This window comes from Anomalospiza imberbis, chromosome 7, assembly GCF_031753505.1.
Source record: "Anomalospiza imberbis isolate Cuckoo-Finch-1a 21T00152 chromosome 7, ASM3175350v1, whole genome shotgun sequence".
NCBI lineage: Eukaryota > Metazoa > Chordata > Aves > Passeriformes > Viduidae > Anomalospiza > Anomalospiza imberbis.
Window position 1 is genome coordinate 35,289,165 of NC_089687.1, and position 22,141 is coordinate 35,311,305.

At 39.4% G+C, this 22,141-nt stretch overlaps 1 protein-coding gene across 9 annotated transcripts in view; it reads left to right on the forward strand.

Moving 5' to 3' along the window:
• VWC2L (von Willebrand factor C domain containing 2 like) overlaps positions 1–22,141 on the forward strand; it is a 405,818-nt gene that overhangs the window by 84,359 nt on the left and 299,318 nt on the right. The window contains exon 11 of one of the 9 annotated variants that reach the window (XM_068196557.1): positions 21,772–21,794. The exons of the other annotated variants lie outside the window; for them this stretch is intronic. Coding sequence (XP_068052658.1) covers position 21,772 — 1 coding nt within the window. The 3' untranslated portion in view covers positions 21,773–21,794. Of the gene's footprint in view, positions 1–21,771; positions 21,795–22,141 lie in introns of those variants that run through there. 9 annotated transcript variants of the gene reach the window in all.

The window sequence follows — 22,141 nt, forward strand, 5'->3', positions numbered from 1 at the left end:
GTGTAGTGACTGGTCCAGAGGTGCAGTGAGCTGCTTAAAGTAGTTGCTGTAATTGTAGCTTCTGATCTATGGCATTTATTGATGTATTTTCAGATTTTTTCTCTCTTGTATCAGTGACTCTGGGTGATGCATCATCTATCTGAATTGAGAGCTTTTCACTAAACGTGATTGGCTTTTTTTTTTTTTTTTTTTGGTGGGAGATCTTGGAAAAAAGAATTTCTGCAGTAAAAGTAGAAGGAACGTCTGTGTTTCACTTTGGATTAAACACTTTATTTTTGCAATGTACTCTGTAGTTATGTACTTTTTAACTACATCTTTATACAACCCCTATGATAATAAATAAAATACTGCTAGAATTTTCCTATACACATTAAGAAACATTCAAGGAAGATGAGCATTGCACTTGTATTGATAATCTATAATCTGAACTCATCAGTGTTTCACATTGTTTCTGACACCTTAAAGACTGAGAATTTCATTAAAATCAATACAGACTGAAATACCAGATCTGTGTTAAGAATAAAGCAAGTTTATCATGAGTGCAATTCTTTCTTTCTCCAATTCCTTTTGTTAACATTTTGCTCCTCTCAAATTGAGGGGGGGCATTGAAAAAAAAAATCTTTCAGAAAGATTTCTAAATGTTGTTCCTGACCTTCTCTGAAAGGCCTTTGAAATGGGAAGCATCTGTATCTCTCTCCTGTAATAAGATGCTTAATGTGCTCAAAGAACTATTCAGAAAGCTGGGATGGTGAGATTGTAACAGCAATAAAGTCTAAAGTACATGCAAGTTACTTAATGGCAACTTTTGGATGCTTTTGATATTTTCCATTTTTTGGTGAACTCCTCAATAATATTTTCATCACAGTTTAAAGCAAAAAGGCTTGATTGTGCTGTTGACTTTTTGAAATACCTGGGGAGAGAGCACTAAGCGCTACATGAGGCTTTCACTTACGGAATTGCAGCAGATCTTTCTCTTCCAAGGTTGCACAGTATTGTTTTCTACTTAAAGCAGAATCAGACCTTCAGTGTAGATATGCAATCCCAGTTTCCTTCTTTTCCAGATCATTAACAAGAATCCCATGTAAGATGACAGATCTGCAGCCTTTGGGAACAAGGCTTTAGGGGGTGTTGTGCCTCATCTGTACTGTCTGTTCTCCCCCTCTTCCCACAACCACTGAATTTGGCAGTTTCCAGCTGGATTTGAAAGGCACACTGAATTTTTGTTCAGAAAAAGTGATTGACTCCAAGAATAACACACCAAAAAGGGCCTCTCCTGAGCCCCCAGGCTGTCAGGTTCCAGAATTCCATGGTCTGCTTCTCTGCTGTGTCGCACAAATCCTGATGGAACTGGACAGAAGGGGACAAGATTAGATGCTAGAAAGATTAGACACCAGTGGAATATTGGATATTGGGAAGAGATCCTTCCCTGTGAGGGTGGTACCTTGGCACAGGTTGTCCAGGGAAGCTGTGGCTGCCCCTGGATCCCTGGAAGTGTCCACAGCCAGGCTGGACAGGGCTTGGAGCAACCTGGGACAGTGGAAGGTGTCCCTGCCGTGGCAGGGGGTGGGATGGGATGGGTTTTAAGGTTCTTTCCAGCCCAAGACATTTAATGATTCTTTGTCAAGGACAAAAGGGATGAATTTACCTGTTTTCCTTTGTGTTGGATTTTCCCATTTTACTGAGTTTTTTTTTTCAACTAAATAAATGCTCATAATAAGAAAAGGAAAACTGGTAGCAGGTTTTCATTCTGAAATTACTCAGCCTGTGTTTAATTAGGTGGATTTTAAGTCCACTTTGACCTTTTAAAAAGGATTTTCTATGGAAGGTTTTTTCAGACTTTGCTCTGTATTTGGGATATAATTTAGTAATCCAGTATTTCAAAAATGGTAATAAAGTGCTAGTTCTTATGCAGAGAAGTATGAAAGACAGAAATAATTGAGTTGCTGCTGGTCAGTAGGGTTTGTTGTGGACCTCGTGCATTTCTATTTTGGCTGTATGTAAAAAGAATCAGAACGTATTTGTGGATTCAACTTTTCACATGTCTGTTGAGTTGCTTAATGGACTATTGTTAAAAAGCAAAAGCTGGAGCCACTAACAAAATCCCACAACAAGATTTATATTCAAGATGCATGATAGAGTTTATTTGCACAAAAAAAAAAAAAATAGCTTTTTAAACTTCTGGAACTCTTGGTCTTAAGCAAACTGCTGATTTTAAGATACAGCCTTACACAAATAATCTCTTCATAAATCCAAACAATTTGACCACCTTGATGTACATCAATTGTGTGCTCCATTAGGTGGCACTTTCTGTAGGGAAGGCTACATAAATCAGGAGTGTCTTCCCCAGAAGAAATTAAGCTATGAAGCTTTATTGCTTTTTTATTACAAAGCTTATCACGGTATGATATTGTTTAATGAAATGTGACAGCTTTTGCTAGAAGAAATACAGTGAATACAACAGCTTTTTTGCATTTAACAAGCTAAGGTGCCAGTGTTTCATTTTCAGGATACAAAATGATTGTTTAGTTTGGATGCAGACTTTGAAATCCATCTTAATGTATATGTTTGCAGTTGTCTCATAACCTTGTCATGTTTTCTTTCATAGATCTTCAGAATGAGTTTCCAAATTTTATTTTAAAGAGAAAAAATTCCCAATTAAAAAGATCCATTGTAAAGTTTGTATATACATTGGGAATAAAACAGATTTTGTTTTACTCTGTCCACCCACCCTGCCCAGGAAAGTACTTGTGGTGTCCTAGACCCCAAAAAAATGCCAAAAGACTTTTTCCTTTCTCAAACTTTGAATATCTTTACTAGATGCATTACTTTATATATATATATATATATATATATATAGTGTTTAGTCACTTTTAAACAACCATAATTAATTTGCTGGGTTTTTAACTTTTTTTTTTACAATTTGAATAATATACTCTGTTCATCCAATATTTTTGCCAGCCCCTTGTCCAAAACTGATCGCTGTAGTTAATTCCTTAGTCACTGTTTACTTCCAGATACTTATACTGGTCCATGGTTAGGATTGAGCACTTAATATTGTGCAGTATCAAAGGGATGGGGTCCCTTTGTTTTTGGAACACATTGAGCCAGGTGGAGTAGCCATAGTGCTGTAACTGTTCTGCAGCATATATTCCAGTCATTCTACATGCTGGACTGGGATTTCAAATACAAAATTCCTGTATTTAGTGTTTCAGAATTTATATCTCAGTGCTTTTGACTGAAATGAACTTTCTGCTGAGAGTCCTGAGTGTTAAGGTGGTTCAAGATAAAAATGTCACTTGTTATGCTATTTATATCTGCAAAATACGAGTGGTTAGGAATTTCCTGGTGCATTTAGTAATTCTCTGTGTGACTGGGGGGTCTGAGATTAACCTAATGGAAACTTTTGCTGTTAATAACCTGTGTGGAGTGTTTTTAAGAACTTTAAGTGCATACAGCTGCTCCCTGTACTGTAAACTTTAAGTAATATAATTGTATTGTTTTAATTGGCTGGTTCTGAAATGAAGAAGTACTACATTAGCAGTGGTTATTTCTTTAAATAAGAAAGAAAATGCCAGAGTGCTTACAGCAGGAGTAGGATCTCTTTAAAATGGTAGCATAAAGAAAATCTTTCCCCTGTTTTCTTTTTTAGTCTTGTTCTCTGTCTTCTCAAGGTTATAAACTTTAATGCCACTTTCACCTGCTACAAAATACAGCTCTTCCTTTGGGTATGGAAAGCAAAGGGGAAACAAACCCAGCCCAAAAGGATTAGTGATGAGAACAATATTCTTTCAAGTTCAGTTGTATAGCTGTGCCTTCAGAACTGAGCTGAATTTCTCAGGATCTTTGGGAGCTGTTTGATCCTCTGGCCCTTTTTTCCAGGCACTGTTGCCTTTCCTGTGATCCACTTAAGGCATGTCAAGGAAGAGATGTTTTCATTTAAGTACCTCTGACCACTGAGGCTCATTTTTATCCATGGTTTGTAGTGCTGCTTTGTGGTTCACCTGATTAAATCCTCTCACCCCCTCAAGTTTGGAGGTTATTTAAGTAATTGGGTATTATTTCCTCACCTGTATCTGAATATCTTGGCTAATTGGAATACAGTTACTGTGTATGTCTGATGTTAGTGTTGTGTCAAAGATTTAAAAATAGGATCACTTCCTGCTTTTAATTTTATATCTGTCCTTTGTCCTTCTGTGTAGCAAGAATGAAGAATAGACAGTATTTTGGGCTTTCTTCTATTATTTTGTATGGCTTCAATGGTGGTGCTTCTCAGAAGTCCCAGTTCATCAGTTTGCAAAGTAATCAATGTGTGCAATATAAATATAACTGCTGTTGCTTTTTAACTGAGCCTCTCAAACACTGTTCTGTTTCAATAATTCTCTGCAGGGAATAATTGTCACAGAGGGGTCTCATTTCCCAGTACAACTTAGAAAATAAGTGAGGTGTTAGGCTGGAAATCCTCCAGGCAAGGAGAGATTGTCATTATTGGCTGTGTTCATCTATTGTATGTACAAGGTTGCAGGCAGCTGCCCTGATCACTCCTCAGTCGTTTTGTTGTGATTTTGTTGTGCTTTTTTAGAGCCTGAATGATCTTAGTGATTTGAGATTTCCTTTACATTTAACACAGAATGCTGAAGGAGTCGATAAAATAACTTTTAGATGGCAGAACCAGAAGAATTTTCTGTGAATTGCCACAGGATTTTGCACTTTTTATTGCATTACTTGCTTCATTTGCTCTTCTCCTTCACATAATTCCTGATGTCTGCTGGGTAGGAAAGAATGCAGAAGAGGAAACTTCTTCCATTCCCTCTTAATATTTTACCTTTCTTCATTTGTAATTTTACAGCAGCACTTTTGTTGAGAGTTAGGAGGTAAGAGTTAAGAAAGTGCTTGGACTGCTTTGCTTTAATGCAAAATATTTGCTACAACTCAAATCAGGATCTCTGAAACATGACTGCTTTTCCTTTTGGAATTTGGAGAAGCTGTTCTGAGAGGCACATGGTTCATTGTGGTCCCTGAAAAAGGTGGTTGGGGTCTTTTGTGTTCTGCATAAAGGTGTAAGGTTTCTGCTTCATTAATTGAGGCATAGTGTTCAAAAATATTATCTTAATCTAAATATTGTCACCACTATCTTGAAGTGGGAAGGTTCATGCTTAAGTCTATGTTTGATTCCAAATAACTACTTTTTTAAAAAGAGCCACAAGCCACTAATTTGCTCCTATGAGAAACATTAGTTTGTCTTTTTCTTGAAGTCCAAGTGTGGTTTGTACATCTGTGGCTGGTTTGATTGAGTTCTATGGGGTTCTGTGTAATTAAACTGTGTATTATGATCAAATACTGGTGAGTGCCCAGTACTGAATAATCTGTGCCTCAGATTATTCAGATGTGTGTTGGTGTGTGGCCATATGAAGCTTTGCAAAACAGTTGCATAAAAATAATTTTAATTTTTAAGCTGTTTGATTTATCTGCTTGCAGATAAAATTAATCATCCTGCCTTCTGTCTGGCTGTCATCTTTTTCTCTGTTGGGGGTTGTAGATGGTGGTTGGGGTTTAGGTGTTTTGGCTTGGGGATTTTGTGGTACTCAGATTTCTTTTCTTTTTTAGTTTGTGAAATAACATTATGATGATGATACTTGCCCAAAGCATTCTTAATTGATTCTTAATTGCCACTGGAATCCAATGCCTTTTGCTTTCCCTAGCATGTGGCTGTGTAATAAGAGCAGTTCTCTCCAGCCAGAGTTACAAATTCTGTGTATTATAGAGATCTCTTCACAGAACATGTGAGCAAACAGAATGGAGAGGCCGAACTGTTCTCTGCACAAATGGGAGACTTTGCAGCACTCTTGCTTCATTTGCTAATGAAAGTTTGAAGGCATTTACCTGTCAGGAAAGAAAGACTCATACCAAGGAGTTTTCTGCCGAGCTGGGTTTGTTGTCTTTGTAGTCCAAATACATTTATTTTTAATGCAGACTGCAGTGCGTCTAGGGAGACGTACATTGCTTGCAGGAGACATTTAAAAATAGCATTGTCAACTTTCTAATGTGTCCTTACTTTCCAGCTTTCAACATCTGACCAAAGTATGCTGTGAATCAAACAAAAATCAAATTATAGCAGCACACCTATTGTCTCCTGCCCTGATGTACTGCAAGGAAACAAAGTAAAGGAGAAATAAAATCTCTTTTTATTGCAGGAAAGTCAGCACTTGAAGGACAGTGCTTCTAGTTAAATGCAAGGAGTGGAGATTGGAGGAATATTTCTGTAGACAAATTCAATATGTTGAGACGTTTAAGTGTAATGAAATTTGAGATAAAGTTCTGTGATTTTTATTGATGAAATACTTAGCTTTCTACAGGAATGCAATATTACCATGGAATGTTTGCACTGCTGTGTAAAACATTCTGAATGTTTGAAAGTATGATTTATAAGAAAAAGTGTTTTGTTTGACAGACTGGCTTTTTTAATGTGCAGTGAAAGCATATTACAAATTAGGCTTTCACCTTCTTTATTAGTTACTGCATTGGAACTGTTTTGATAAAGCTATCTAGATTTTTATGAAAATTAGAGCTACTTGTCCAATTCCTTATGCTTCATAGACACTATCAAAACATTCTATGTGAAGTGCAGAACTTGATGTCCCCAAGGGAAACTTTGTAAGAGGATTTAATAGCGAACCAAGAGATTTCATTGAATGCTTTGCAGTTCAGAAGCTGAAGCAGGACTTCAGTAGGATCCAGATGCTGGTAATAGGTACAACAAAATCTCCAGATGCTTTAATTTTTAAAGATTATTGAAAAATAGGGTTTTTTAAACTTTTGGCTTGGTTTCCAACCCACAGATCTGGAGGAAGGGCAAAAGATCTTAAATTCCTCTAAGAGCCATTTTAACTGATTGGGATTTAGCTAGAGATTGCATTAATAGGAATGATTACTGGTTTTGTGTAAGTTCATGCATTATTGTTGCTTGATTGTGAAGGTGCAAAAGAGAGATTTCTATCATTAGAGTTTTTAACATGGAAGAGGGGTAAATGGCAGCTCTGAGGGTCAGCAGGCCTTTAAAACTAATATTACAGTTTAGTTCATGGCTATGTTGAAATATGGGCTCTGACAGTGCTCAGGATTACTGTGTGAAGTTTTTCTGCTAATTAACTGCTGTTTCCAAGTTGGGGAAGTTTCTAGGCTACAACTGATTATAAACACCATTGTTCTAAGGCTGAACACATATCTAAGATTTATCAGTACAGGCCCAAAATACTCTAGTTTCACAAGCACTGCAGAAGAAATTTGAACCAGATTTACTTTATTGCATTGAAAATCAGCAATAGGATATGAAAGGAGTTGTGGCAGAAACTGCTAAAAAAGGCAGCTCAATTGAATTATTTGGGAACCTGGCTGCAAATGGAAGTACAAGGCAATCAGAAAAAAAACCTTTTCACATTGAAGTGGTGGCCCAGAGAGGCTGCTCCTCATGGACTTAGGAGATACTCAAAATGTGACTGAAAGTGTCCTGGGCATCCTTTTCTGGATGACCCTGCTGTGAGCAGAGGCTTGGCCTGGCTGTTCTCCAGGCTCCCCTTCCAGCCTCAGTTATTACTGTCAGCTATTCAGTCATGCTGGGAACAACAGATCCCCCTGAACTTGACCATAAAAATAAAAAATTACTATTCATCAGTCCAGGAAGCCTCCTACAAGATCTTAATTCAAATTTGAAAGTGAGCTTGAGGCTGTATTTGAAAGCTACATGACTCAGTTCAGGCCTTTGATAGTTTTCCATCAAAATACATTAATGCATCAGAGTACATTAATATATTAATAAAGATGCTGTTAATTCTCATATCCTATAATTGAAGCTGACTGCAAGTCTTAAACACACTAATTTGACACTGTGTTTTTGCTGTGGAACATGCTCGTGTTTTAAATCCTCAAACCAAGCGGAAAACCTAATTAACACACACAGAGTGTGTGAGCTTAACCAACTCCTGAGTTCTCACAGTTAGGGTGTAAATAAAACTAAGAAATCTTTCCATGTCAGGAGACAGGATTCACAAAATACTTTAAGAGAAAGCACTCACCCTAAAATACCCGAACTGCAAGAGCTGAAAATGAGGGAGGAATTTTTTTTTTTTTTTTTGCATTGGAAGTACTGTGCAGATTAAGTCATGAAGTTATCTGCAGTACCAGCTTTATTTGAAGTTAAATAGAAGTTATCCTGCAAGTGAAATTTAGTGAACAAATATTTTATTAGGATTCAATCTCTGATTCTTTTGCCTGTTTAGCATGAAAAAGGCAAACCTCTGTCAATCTTTAAGTTTGTTGCTATGATTTAGTATGGAGAAAAATGGATATTTAACTTAGGGTGAGGGGGCAACTGGTTAGCTCTGCATTTTGGATACAAAGTACTGCATGAAATATTCCATCTCACATTTAATGATGGGTTATTATCATGAAAAAGAAGCTTGTCAGCTAACTGGCTACACAAGTGGAGCTCCCAGAGGATAGTTTTTCTTCAGATACAGAAAAAATGAGGTATTCTGCAGGTCAGGGCTGAGTTGAGTTCAGGTTAAGTCCCACAGAATTAGTCCCTCCTGGCTAAGGCAGGCTTTGAGAAGGATTGCTGAACTCTGGAGGTCTCAGTGCCAAGGCAAGAACTATTCTGTTTGTGACACTCTCAGCAAGTTCAGGCATGGATGAACAGATTGTCTTTTACAGCTCTCACCAAGCAAGGGAAATCAATTAGGGCTTTAAATGGATCCAAAGAACTGCTTAAGATTTCTGTGAAGGCATGTTTTCTCTAACTGGGACTGAGGTATCCAGCCATCCCTTGTTTTATGGGAAATGCTCATTTCCTGTCAAGCTACCACAGTCTGAGAAACATTTCACTTGAATTATGTGTAATCATTATTGTTTTTAGCTTTGGGAGCATGAGGTGACTGAGATCAGAATTTTGTGCTGATTGGATTATCGCATCATCCATAAATTCTGTGACAGACCCACTTTTACCTTCCTAAAGCATTCCAGTTCTGTTTCAGCAGCAGGCAAATCCACATACTGATGTGTTGAACCTGACTTCTCTCAGCCAGGCTGGAGTCAGGTTTTCTCAACATTCTCATGTGTCAGGACTTCATATTTCATCTGAAGGATGAGGCAAGGAGGTGAAAGCCATCAGTGCAAAACTGCAGCCTCAGCCAGGAGCTATTTGAGCTGTTGCATGTCTAACTCTGGTAGAGCTAGGATTAAATAAGGCTCTCAAGATGCATCAGTTCTGCTTGACCAGCCTGTGCAGGTCCATTATCTCACCAGTGTGCTTGATGAGAGACTTCTTCTGAGGGCCTGCCTTGTGTTGATCAAGTGTCTGGAGGATTTGTGGAAGTTTGGTACAAATCTCTGACCCCCACAAAATTAATGTGATGCTGGTATCTAAACACTAGGAATTCACTCTCCTTTTACAATGAAAGGAACCACAAAAGATTTGCAAGTGAGTGTTAAATTTCTTGATTTGTTACCTCCTTATTTTATTAAAAAAAGGGAGATTTTCAAGCTAAATAAAATTTTATGAGTTTTCAGTGGAAAACTAATCTTATTAACTGTGTGTCATATAATGCTTAAATATTGTCTAAAGAATTACTTAGGTACGCACTTGCAAGAGTAAGCTCTCTAGTATTGCTCAGCAATTGCTGGAGGCTTGGCTTACAAAAGAAATAAATTTCTTTATATTCAGTGATAATAGATAAAATTAACTTGGATTTGGTGTCAGTTGTGTATTTTTTTATTTAGGAAATGTGCAGGAATGCCATAGTTACTTCTGTGTCTACTAATTGAGCTTTTTTAGGAGATGATGTTGGTGAACCTTCACAATTCTGTGTTTGTGCTCCCATCTCCTAAATCTGATGGCTTCACCAAACATGCCATCGATATCCAGGCCTGCCTTGCTAGTGGAGAAGTTTCATATTTGTGTAGCTCTGTTCCCCAGAGAACTTAGCATGCTTTACAGTACCTCAGGTCTGCAGTTCTACTGCAGAATACACCCATTTAGGAAAGATACACTGAGCCTTGAAGTTCACGACCTCAGAGAAATTCCAGCTCTCTCCTGTGTGAATGGAAGCTTCTTCAGAGCCACGCGTTTTCCCTTGTTGCTTTTGCTACAAGTGCTGTTATCTCAAGAGATTAATATGTTGGAGAGGAGCTTGGGCTCCAGTCCTTGTTCTTTTTGGTAATTGGATGCTGAGTTCTGTGGAGAGTATCTGATCTCCCCTGCCCAGAGCGCACTGAGAGCACATTATTCAGCAAGGAGAGAAAGAGCAGTGGAGCTCACCGAATGCTTCTCTTAGGGGTTTCAGGCATCCAGGACTGAATCTCTGAAACCCCTAAGTGAAACATTGAATGAGCAGCCTTGCTGTGGAATGGTAATCACATTCAAAATGCTGTTTTATGGTGAGGAACAGCAGAGGGAGAGAAATCGGCAAAAGAAAAAGCAGAGTGGGGGAAAACTTCCGCAAACTGCTGAGGTCACGAACAGATCGCTCAGATCTTTGTCTACAGAGAGCAAACAGCTGCTTCAATAGATAGCAGGAACTCTTATAAAATATCCTGCAAGTTTATAGCAGTCCCTGGAAAGTGTCTTTTGCAAGGATGTGTGAGTTAGCTCGTGTTCTGTTGGTAATTTTCTCCAACCTTACGCTCGTTTTCTAGCAGAGTGTGCTGCCAGGCTCAGGAATGCAGCAGAGGTGTTTGTGTTGGGCTCCGTATCGGCATAGGCACCCACAGAGTTTGGTACTCCTCTGTTGCATCTGAGCAATTCATTTCCTTCAAAAAACAGGGGTTTGTCTCTTCAATTTCAAGTCTTATTTGTAAATCCTTTCACACCCAGTATTCGTTAGTCTTTCAGATTTCATGTTTAATCATGAGAGGTAGCCATGGTTGTTTTTGCAGTGTTGTTGTCTTGCTTTTATAATTTAATCCACATGACACTGTAAGCATTCATATCTCCTTAATTTGGTTTATCTAGCTAAATAAGTTATTATATTTTTGTGACTTTAGCTACCCATTGCATAGTGCATTTTACCGTTTTTTTTTTCCTTTCTACCCCATTCAATTTGGATTCCTCCTCAGATTTATTTAATTGGTATTTTATATACATTTTAAGAGATTTTAATGCTACATAAGTGATACTTTCTCTCTCATCTGATCCATTTCCAGGCTTTATTTTCACAGAGGGTAAGAGGCAATTTAGTAGCTCTGCTGGTGACAGAGGAAGGTCCTACTTGTCTTCTGTTTACCTTCCATTGATCCTGTTTTTGGGGTTGTTCAACAGGCTAACCCAGGACAAGGGATAAACTCCTAATGCAATATTTTTTAATGGTGAGTGTGACCAGTGCTTGGTTGCCCACAGAGATTGTGGAGTTGCCATCCTTAGGGATTTTTCAAAAGCCATCTGGAGATGGTCCTGGGCAGCTGAGCAGGAGGGGTTGGTGACCTCCAGTGGTTCCTGTGCAGCCTCCAGTGGTCTGTGATTCTGTGGCACATTTCCTCAGTCTGGTTTTTCTTCATCAGCCTCACTCTACTCTGAATGAGAATTTATAGAGTTGGGGCTCCAGGAAAGAAGGAAAAATTATTCTTAGTGTGATATTTTCCATTCATAACATGAATGATGTGTACAAGCCAGTGTCTGCCTTCCCTCATCCAGGTCCCTTGAAATTTATCTGACTACTAGGTCTGGTTTAAGATTTTTATGTAGTGTGGCATTCAAGCACATCCTGCAGTTGTTTCATAAAATCTTTTAGTGTGTATTTAATTTAATTAAGACTCAGATAAGTCTGGGAATGGGGCTGAATGCCTGTAATCCCAATGAAATGAAAATGGGATGGGGACCTCAGGGCTGTGTCTGTTCCTGACAGATCTGGTGTCCAAGTGGTCCTTGGGTTCCCACAAATCCAGCAGCTGGCATTCAGCACTCAGGAGGTCTTTCCTGTGTAGCTCTGCTGCAAATGTGTGTGGAAGAGCAGTGTAGTGATCATTGTTGTTTTGAGAAAATGCCTTTACTTGTGAAGGACCTAAGGAATTGCATAATGTTAGTGGCTTTGTTTTCTAACTTGGTATTTTTTGCTTGACAGGTTTTTTGTTATGCCTTTTAAAAGTGGAAGTGGCCTGCTGTATTCTAAATGATTAGAATTGCTTAGAGTTGTTATTGTTATTATTTATTATTATTTAGAATTATTATTATAAATGGACACTAGTATAGGTGCCTATAGAGATTTAAGATATTGATGCCCAGTTTGTACTAATATTATGCCAATATAAATTGCTGTCCATGCAGAAGAAATTAAATTATTATAACTCTTCCCTTTTTAAAAACAGGTTGCTCATTTTGAAGATCAACATACAGCCATTTATGTGTGTCTCTGTAAAAGTACAAGGGCAACATATTGTTTTAATTAGCTTTTTCTTGTACATTGTCTGGTTTATACACAAACTCTTAATCATATCTGTTGCATGCTTTTCAATAAAGAAAACTGACTGATAATAAAGCAAGAAAGGTGGAAGTTGATTACTGTAGTGCAGTTCACAGATGATGATATTCCTGGTGAATTCTGCATCTCACTGCTTACAGCAGTAAAAAGTTGCAAATATTTTATTTAGGTGGAGTTTGAATGCATCTGCAGTCCAGGACAAACTTAAGAGTCCAAAGGCTGACTTTTGCAGGGCTTTACGGAATCCTCTGCAAGTGCAAGGTCCCAGCTTTGATGCTGTAAGCTCACTCCTGTAGAGCTGAATTTGAATAGGCACCCATTCTCCTCTGTTCTTGGTGGAATACTGTGAATCTTGTTGCATAAGAAACATGAATAATAATCTTCAGCTTTCTAGAAGCTAGTTTCAAACTGAATTGAACCTATGACTATAAAAGCCATGTGTTATGCATGGATGTACGGAGAAGTGTGACAGTAGATTTAACAGTATGGTTTTTGACCTGTGTGTTTGTGGCCTGGGCAGAACTGAGCTGAGTTTACTGCGTTTATGTGACTAGGTTAGAATTTTGCATTCAGTTTGTATTTATAGTTTTCATGATTTGGATGTTCTTTGTCTTTTTTTTTTTTAATTTACCTGAAGGTAACTTCTTGTCTGAAAATATTTGGTTTTGACACAGCAGAGAAAACAAATGCACCTCTCTTTCTAAATTTTCTGCTAAGTCGACAGTGCAGTTAAAAACAAAGAAAAATTTGAAGATAAAATGAACCAAGGGAGGAACTCATAGAATTCATCTTTCTGCCAGATACATTTGTCAGAAAGCTTTCTTATCAAGACTTACATGTGGTAGAAGAAAAACCCTCCCACTGAGCAGGATCTACTGATCCCACGTTGGAGCCTGAGGTGCACTTGAGCTCCCATAGCTCACCGTTTCTGCAATCTGACCTTCTTCCCTTTCTGCAGAGCTGCAGTTTCAATTTTCAAATGCAATCATGTATCACTGTTACAGGATTAGTTTTACTTATTTTCTGTTTTGCTAAACTGCTAACCCCTCCCCTCCCTGCAGGTGCCCACTGGGAGAGCTTAAAAACTGTGTACTCACTTAGGTTCTTGTGGATGAGGGGTGAGAGCTCTTGGAGCTGTGTCTAATTGCAGAAATACTTGTATCACTCAGATTATGTTAATGCTAAAATGATTATGTGCACTTTAGCTGAATAGTTGTCTAATTCTTCCAGCTGTGCCTTGACAAATTACCATAGAAATAACCATTAATTATCTGATCTATAAAGGGAGAAATCATTTGATCTTTTTCCAATTATTACTGAGTAATTAAATGATAAATTACCCACATGTAAACTAATCTGCATCTAAAAAAACAGTCACTAAAATTGCAAGGCTCTTGTAATGTGGTACCAGAGAAGTTAAATGGGGGCTGATGTTAAGAGTTCTAACTCACAAGCATATAGTGGAAAATGTGGGGTACAGCTTACTTGGAAAGTGAGGAGCAGGGAGACTTAGAGATTTATTTCTGCTTTGTATGTCTCTCAACTAGATTTGCTGTTCATATCAAAAATCATGCTTGACTTACAGGCTTTTAAATATCATTTTTGTCTTATTATCTACCTGTTATATAATTGCAAGCATATAGAATCCTGGAATGCTTTGGGTTAGAAGGGACCTTAAAGCTCACAGGGACACCTTCACTGTCCCAGGCTGCTCCAAGCCCTGTGCAAGCTGGCCTTGGACACTTCCAGGGATCCAGGGGCAGCCACAGCTTCTCTGGGCACCCTGTGCCAGGGCCTCAGCACCCCCACAGGGAAGAATTCCTTCTCACTATTACCCTTTATCCTGTCACTGCAGGCCTTTGTAAATAGTCTCTCTCCATTTTTCCTGTGGGCTCCTTTTAGGCTCTGGGAGGCCCCAATTAGTTGATCCCAAAGCCTTTTCTGCCCCAGTCAGAACAGTTCCAATTCTCTCACCAAGAGAGGTGCTCCATCCCTTTGATCAGCTTGGTGGCCTCCTGTGGACTGCAGACATTGAATGTGTTCCAGAGTTCCTGTGCCCCACATGAGATGTTGTACAAGTGCAACATTTAAAGTCAATGTTGTTTATTCTTTAAGTCTTTCTATGTTTGAACAATTAAGTTCCTTTAACACAGGTTAGTTTTGCTTTAATGTGAGAATAAACTAGGCCTAAGCTGTACTTCATGACTTTAAAATTGGGATCCAGAGAGTTAAATATCTGAGCTCCTTGCAGAAGTTCTAGAGGATGTTAAAATGTGATGGATATGTGTTAAATCTGGTTTTGGAGAGAGCTTTTGGAGACCAGCAAGGCACTGGAATGCCCAGCTCAGCATGCACCCAGCAAGCTGACACAACTCAGGGTGGAAGAGGTGGAAGAGCTGCAGATGCCATTTGATGGCTTTGATCTGTGAGCCTGTCTGCATACCTGACACTCCACGTTCCTGGCTGCCTTTGAAAAAACATCCCCTCTCAGATCTGTGTGGAGAGTTCCTTTGGAAACCAGAGGCAACGTGGGAAGGAAATGGCACTTGCTTTGGAGTTTTTTGTTCTTGCATCCCCTTTGAGCTCTGGTATGAGGTTGATCATGCCTGCTGCTCCTGTGCCTTTAAAGCCAGCAGAAGTCCTCATCTGGGGCTGAGCTGGGAGACTTCTGCTGGCACTGTTTACACCTCTGTGCTTCCACATGTGTGTAAATGTATATGCTGTGTGCTGCTTGATATGCAGTTGACTTACTGCCCCATCCTCTGTATGTAATGATAGCAGTCTGTTATGTTCACACTGCTGAGGGGGTTACTGCTGTAATTCCTGCTGGCTTCCCTTTAAATAGTAATAATGTCAGCAATGGCTCTTTAATCACCTACTGCTCGTGGCAACTGTGTCAACAGAAGACTTCAAGGCATGAAGTGTTCCTGGTAGATCCTGTCAGAGCTGCTTTGCAGGTGTTAGAATCTGATGTCATATTTTACTGCCTTGCCGTTGTCTTGGTTTGTAAGTATGTAAAGCTCCTTAGAAACTGAAAAAATGATGTATTTCCAAGCATAAGGAGTGGCTCAAAAGACTTGAGCCTATCAAAAGAGTAGCATTTGCCAAGAGTGGAGTTTAAAGACTTTGGTAGCTAAACTAGAAAAGGTCTGTGACAGCAATAGTCCAAGAGGCTTAGAAAAAAGAATTAGATTTAAGTTCTGTTAAATTCTTTCTTCAGAGGTGCTTTGTTTTGTTGCAATAACTTCTATCTCTACTTTTCTTTTTTGCTGATGGGAGGTGGCTTTTTTATTAATATGCTATTGCCTGTGGAGAACCAATACATATACTAACATCTATTAAAAATAATTCCGGGGCTCACCCACACATGCAGTAATTAGGATTGTGAGCATCCAAGGAAAATGAGCGCATAATGTCTTCATTAAAGCGGGATAATAGAATTTGACTTACCAATTAGATAATTCTAAGAGTTTAGAATGTTAAATTTCCTTTTCATTTTCATGCTATTAATATTGATATGGCTCTTTTGATAGTACTTTGCCGTGTTAATGCATGTTTTGCTGGGGTAGGAAAATGTGGAAAATCCGAAAGTCTAATCAATTAGAAAAATTCTGTTTATTTTGGTAGACTGTGTTTACTTGGAAGTCAGTTACTTGCCCAAGAAAAACACTTGTATGCACAAGAGTGAAGAAAATAGTTTCTGTAATTCACTCTATAACCTTGGTTTTGTCCTTCTTGTTAACTTCAAAGTTTCACTGAAGTTTGTTGTCTGAATCTCTGCTTAGTTTTTTTTTTTTTTTTTTTGGCAAATTCAAACTGCTGTCCATGTTAATGTTTTCTTGAAGCTGGCTTGTGTTCTGAATCTTAGGAACACTTGAAGGTATTTTGCAGTGTAGTAGCTGAGGTGCACAGACTGGTGTGTTTAGCCCTCTGCGTGTTCACTCTGTAGCAATTCTTGTGTATTTTGGTGTGTAGTTTCAAATAATCATGCTTTCACCAGTTAAATGTATGGCTACAAGTCAGAGAGAACCAGAAATATGTCTGCCTTGCCTCCAGGGATTGCTGGATTGGGTACACTGAAGGAAGCCTGTGTGGAAGAGGGTGGTTTGAATAGCAGCGGTGTGAACTTTGAATCAGGATAAATGTTTGATTTGTGCCCATTTTCTTGGGCAGCCTACTGTGCATCCTTTACACTGCAGCTGTTCTGGGCTCTAAACTGCCAAAGCAAAGTCCCCGACTGTACAATCAAGCTTAAAACTGGCCCCAGCCTTGACACTTAGCACTGCCATCATAGTTGTGTTTTCCCAGTGCCCCAGCTCCTGCTGCTGCCCAGGATTGAAAGGGTCAGTGTCAGGCAGAACTAGAAATTTCCAGCCTGCTGGACCATTCTCTGAGTGCTGCTGAATTTTCCTGAATTTTGCCGTAGTGGGATTTACTCACAATCCACTGAAGGAAGCCCTCTCAATTGGAGTCAGGGCTCTGTTGCTGGAGGACAAAGGCTCATCTGTGCATGTCTCCATCCTCTGGCACGGGCAGCTCTGGGTGCTCCCCTGCTGCTCTCTGCCAGCTCTCTCTCTTCTCCTGCTGCCTGCAGTTTCCACTTCCATGTGTTCATCTTGCTCCTGGCTCTCCTGCCCTGAACACTTGAATGCTTTCAGCTCTCATCATGCCATCTCCAGGCTGGACTAATCAGCATTTCCTTGGGGAATTTACAGCCGTTGTTTCCTTTCCCAGGCAGCAGCCAGGTTCACCCTCAGCACTTGGAAGGATTTGGCATACAGCTGGCTCTAAAGGGCAGCACTCACTCCAGCTCTTTCTCACCCCAAGATGTCTATGAGTGCTCAGTTTGTTTGGCAGAACCCATCATCTGTCCTGAGCTGGTGGAGGCAGCTGCCCATTGGGTTGAATTTTAGCTCTTTCTGCTAAAATTGGTGCCTCTAAACTAATCCCATTGGACTGCTGGGCAGGTCAGCAGAAATGCAAGGACATTTGCACTGGAATGCCCAATCCCAGACAGAAACCTGTGAGGACATGCTAATACATACTCCAACATGCGTGTATTTTAGAAATGTTGATGCCAAGCCTTTTATTCTGACAGTTTTTAGGCCACAATGAATCTGGGTGAATCAGGAACCCTAATTTTAATAGTATGCACAGCTCAGGCCATGAAAATTCTCTCTTTAAGGGACATTTCTGCCAGTCTCACAGGCCCTCACATTCTGTATCCACAAATGTACAATCCATCTTTAATTTCTATATATAAATTACCAGAACTCTAGATGTATAAAAGGTATTAATCAGGAAAATGCAGGTATTGGATTTTGTTGAATTAAGGTAATCTGTTAATTGATTGAAGATGATTCACTGCAAGTTGTGGTACTGAACTCAAGATGTACTTTACAATACTTCACTGTTACAATGATTAATGGACTTGTCATTTTATCTTATATAAGGAATTGGGTAAAGTGACCTTGGAAGGATATTTTCATGATTGTTTTTAATACATAAGGGGGAAAAAGAATTACCCAAAGTACTGCTACACTATGGAAATAATTTAGAACTTCAAAAGTGTTGTCAAATGTCTATGCTGTAAACAGGATTTAGACAGATATAGTCTGCATAAGAAGATTCTGGCTTTTCACTTCTTTGAACATTAATAAAACCTTTCTGAGTCCATTCCTCAATTTAAATAATGAATGAGCTATTTTCTGAGCTCTGTCTCCCATATATACCCTCAAGTAATGTGTGTTATGCACTAAATAAAAGCTGGGAGCATTTTTCAGTTTATTTCTTAATGTCATAGGAGTTACATTTTTATGTGCCTGTATCCACACTCCCAAGGGCATGTATTAATGCTTGGAAAATGTCTAGAAGAGGTAGGCTGCTGCACAGGAAATGGGAATGCCATGTCCTTTGTTATTTCTTTGAATGTGGTAGTGCTTCCAAGTACAGCAGCACCAGAAATATCCTTTGCTTCCCTTCTCAGAACTGCCTTGAAAAACCATTTTCTGCATGGAACTGCCTCCCTGGGATAAAGCTGAGGTGCCAGCCTGCATTTTAGATTCCCAGAGCCATATGTCCACACCAGCCTTAAGTCTAAATGTTTCTGTGTAGTCTACATAGTCTATATGCAGGAAATGGTAGGACTAAAGAAATCCAATTAAATTCCTTTTAGACCCAGATGGCTTTGCTTATTCCTCTGCATCCTCAATCAGTTGATTTGCCTCCTCTTCTGAACTGAGGATTTATTTGTGTTTAACAAAAGTGTGTGTTATAATTGTTTAAAATATCTTGTGCTCTACAGATGCAGCAAAGGTTGCTTGCTATGTTCAGAAGGGTTTCCAACATTATTTTAGATCTGAAATAATGGGTCAGGAGAAACAAGCAATACCAAAAGAAGGTACTGAGGAAGAACTGCAAGTTATGAACTGCATGTGCCATGTATCTGCTTGGTGTAGCTGGGATGTTTTAAACTATTAGTGTTTGGGGAAATAAAAGCCTGAGTCTGTGTCCAAGTAGATATATTGCATACTGAATTTTAAGAAGCAGGATCTGATTTTCTGTTTCACTCTGCTTTTTATTTTTTGTAACAAAGAGGAAAAACCCCCCTTAACTGAGACTGCAGGTTTGAAGTTGCTGTAAATCAGCACACTTCTGCTGAATGCAGAGTTAAGCCTTCCAGCAGAAGGTCTGGTTTCCACACCTGTGTGCACCTGCCTGAGTCATGTCTTGAGGAAATCTCAAGGAAAATGGATCCTTTTGAAGAGGAGTGTTTGTCCAGCTGACATGACTTGAGGTTTTCCTATGGAGCTGGGTCTCAACAGGGACATGACCTTACAAGGGTCACAAACAGCCCAAGGGTTTTGTGATGCCACCTCCACTTTTTTCCTTCTCAAATCCCAAACCTCTCCACCCTTCTGTCATTCCCTGCACCATGCTGAGAGGGAGGAGGCATTAGTGATGCTAAAAGCTACAGTGCAGAAAATGCCCAAGTCTGAAGTGTCAGTTACTGCTCTTACAATGTGTAGTTAAAGGGGAGAGTTACTAAGTGGAAGAGAGAGGTCTCTGGCCCACTTCAGTACCAAACACTGGTTTTCAGTGCTGGCTTTAGGTGGCTGAGGTTTCCTGTTCAGTTATCAGGGTATTATGAGACTTAGGAAGGCTTTTAAATTGAGGTCTGTTGTGGTGGCCTGGATTAAAAACACAATAAAGAATTCCAGACATCTGCCATGCAGTGCTGTATTAAGTTGTAGGGAGCAGAAGGGGTGATAGGGAGGGTGAGAATCCTCTGCTGCTGCCTTGCACCCGAAACTGCAAGGCTGATATGCTCCATGGCATGGGAAACATTGGCTTTCCTCTGCAGTCTGCAATAGAGGGGTGGCCCTTTTCTGAAGACAAAATTCTTTCATTTTACCCTTTCTGTGGAGTTATGCCCATGGCATCATCTTGGGATCCAGTTTAAGCACCACTGTGGATTAAGAGAGGAAGGATATCTGTCTCCTGATGAAAGCTGCTAAGCTGCTGAAGTTCCTTATGGCTGGCAAGACGTTGCACTGGCATTGTGGAACTGCAGCCAGGCAGTGGGGGAAAGGGAATGGCAGGAGCAGGAAAGGGAACTGCCTGCCCACCCTCCCTGCTGTGTCCTTTGGAAGGTACCGATCAAGTGATAAACCTGAAGATAGGGCAATTCTCTGGTTTAATTTCTTCCTAAATCTCTGCTGTGGAGAGGAGGCCTTTTTGTCTCCTACAATCCCTTTCCTAGGCTATGAGAAGAGGGGAATTTTCCCTCTTTGTTGGCTTCCACAGAAAATTCTCTACGGCTTCCAAGTTGCAGTAATTAAAATAATGCCTGCAAAACCCTCTCTGCAGATCTCATAAGAACATAATGGGATCAACCCCATACATCCCAGAGGTCCATTGAACTTGCTATTGCTAGTGGAAGTTTTTTCTCAATGAAATTCCATGTCTGAGCCCAAGCTGGTTTAACTGAGATCAAAGTCAAACTACTTGAAGTAGTATTTTCAATTTAGCTCAGCTTGTGTGATGATTCACACACAACAAAAGAATTGGTATCCCTTGAACTTGTATATTAACTCTCTTCACAAGTAATTCTAGGGTTGGTTCTTTTGAATTAATCCAGTAGTAATGTTTAAATTATTTTTTTGTAGTGAATCACCATATTCAAGCTACAAAATGAAAAGTAGGAAACTGTTGATCTGAAAGGAATATTTATTAAACAGTTACCATTTTGTTCTCAAGAGTTGCCCATGCTTAGCTCAAATTACTTTCTGTGTACAAGGGTAGTCCTGCTATTTTCTTAAGTGCTATTTTACTTTGAGAACACATCAGTTGTTTTTGCATAAGTGAATCTGTCATATGAAGGAAAGTGACAATTGCTGTTTTAAGCTAACTGGGTGTTTTAGATGGTGCTTTGATGGTGTTTTGTTTTCAGTATGTGTTTTGGAAGAGGCAGAGCAGAACAAATTTAAAAGCTCAGTGATTTCATGAAGAAATATTTAATAATCAGTTTTTAAATGCTAGCTTAAGCTATTTCAATCTTTTACATCTCTCAACATTTTTAACACAGGAGAAAAATGTACAAAGGTGTTTGCAAGAGATGGTGAATGATGATAGCTGTTGGGAAATTTGCCTTTAGATAAAACCTGTATGCCTTAGGACTCTGTGCTCTAGGAGGCTACTATATCTCATTTGGAAGTTTCCATTATTTTGCCTTATTTTCTGATAACTCAGGGTTTTTTTATTTTCAAGAAATACAGAATCATTGAGTTGTAGAATCATTTGGGTTGGAAAAGACCCATAAGATCAAGTCCAACTGTTAACCCAACGCTGCCAAGCCCAGCACTAAACTGCTGAGTGCTATGTCTGCACACCTTTAAATCCCTGCAGGGATGGTGACTGAAAACACACTTCTGGTGTTTGCTGTGGTCCTGCTTCACCTCCTTAGTACACATCATCTTTTCTCAAATTTCTTCCTCTCCCAAGGCCGTGTTCACACTAGATAGTAAAGTGATATGTTGGAATGCATTTGTCCCAGTGATAGGGATAGGTGTTAGAGCAGCACAGGCTGCAATCCATAAATTAATGTCCCACTTTGTTGTCACAGGCAGATCCTCCCAGGAAGGATGTGGGATACTCAGCTGTGTGCCATTCAGATGACTTTGTGTCTTCAGGTTAGCTGTCACTTGAAATCACTAAGATGCAAATATCAGCAGAAGTGAGATGATAACAAATGATAATAAATCTGGATTTTTGGTGGGGTTTTTTTTGTTTGTTTTGTTTTGTTAAGACTTAGCTCCTGGAAATTTTGTTTATGCTGAGCTCTGGGAATCTGTTCTGAAATGTTCAGCTGAACAGCTGCAGGGATGTGCCCCAAAGAGATCATTCACTGACTTCCACGAGTGGAGGAATTCCACCCTGAAGTGCAGCTCTGCATCTCATTTGCCTGTAAATGATTTTTCTCCTCTAGCCCTGTTCCCACCTGAGGCTGGAATATTGGCTTTTCCAGGAAGGATATCCCATTCTTTTTCCTCTGGTGTTACAATCCTCATACAGAGAGAAGATCTGATACTTCATGCTGCTTATGTGAACAGCACAAATCTGTTTAATTTATAAGGTTTAGCAAACAAAACACAGAGTATGAATTTTAACTGACACAT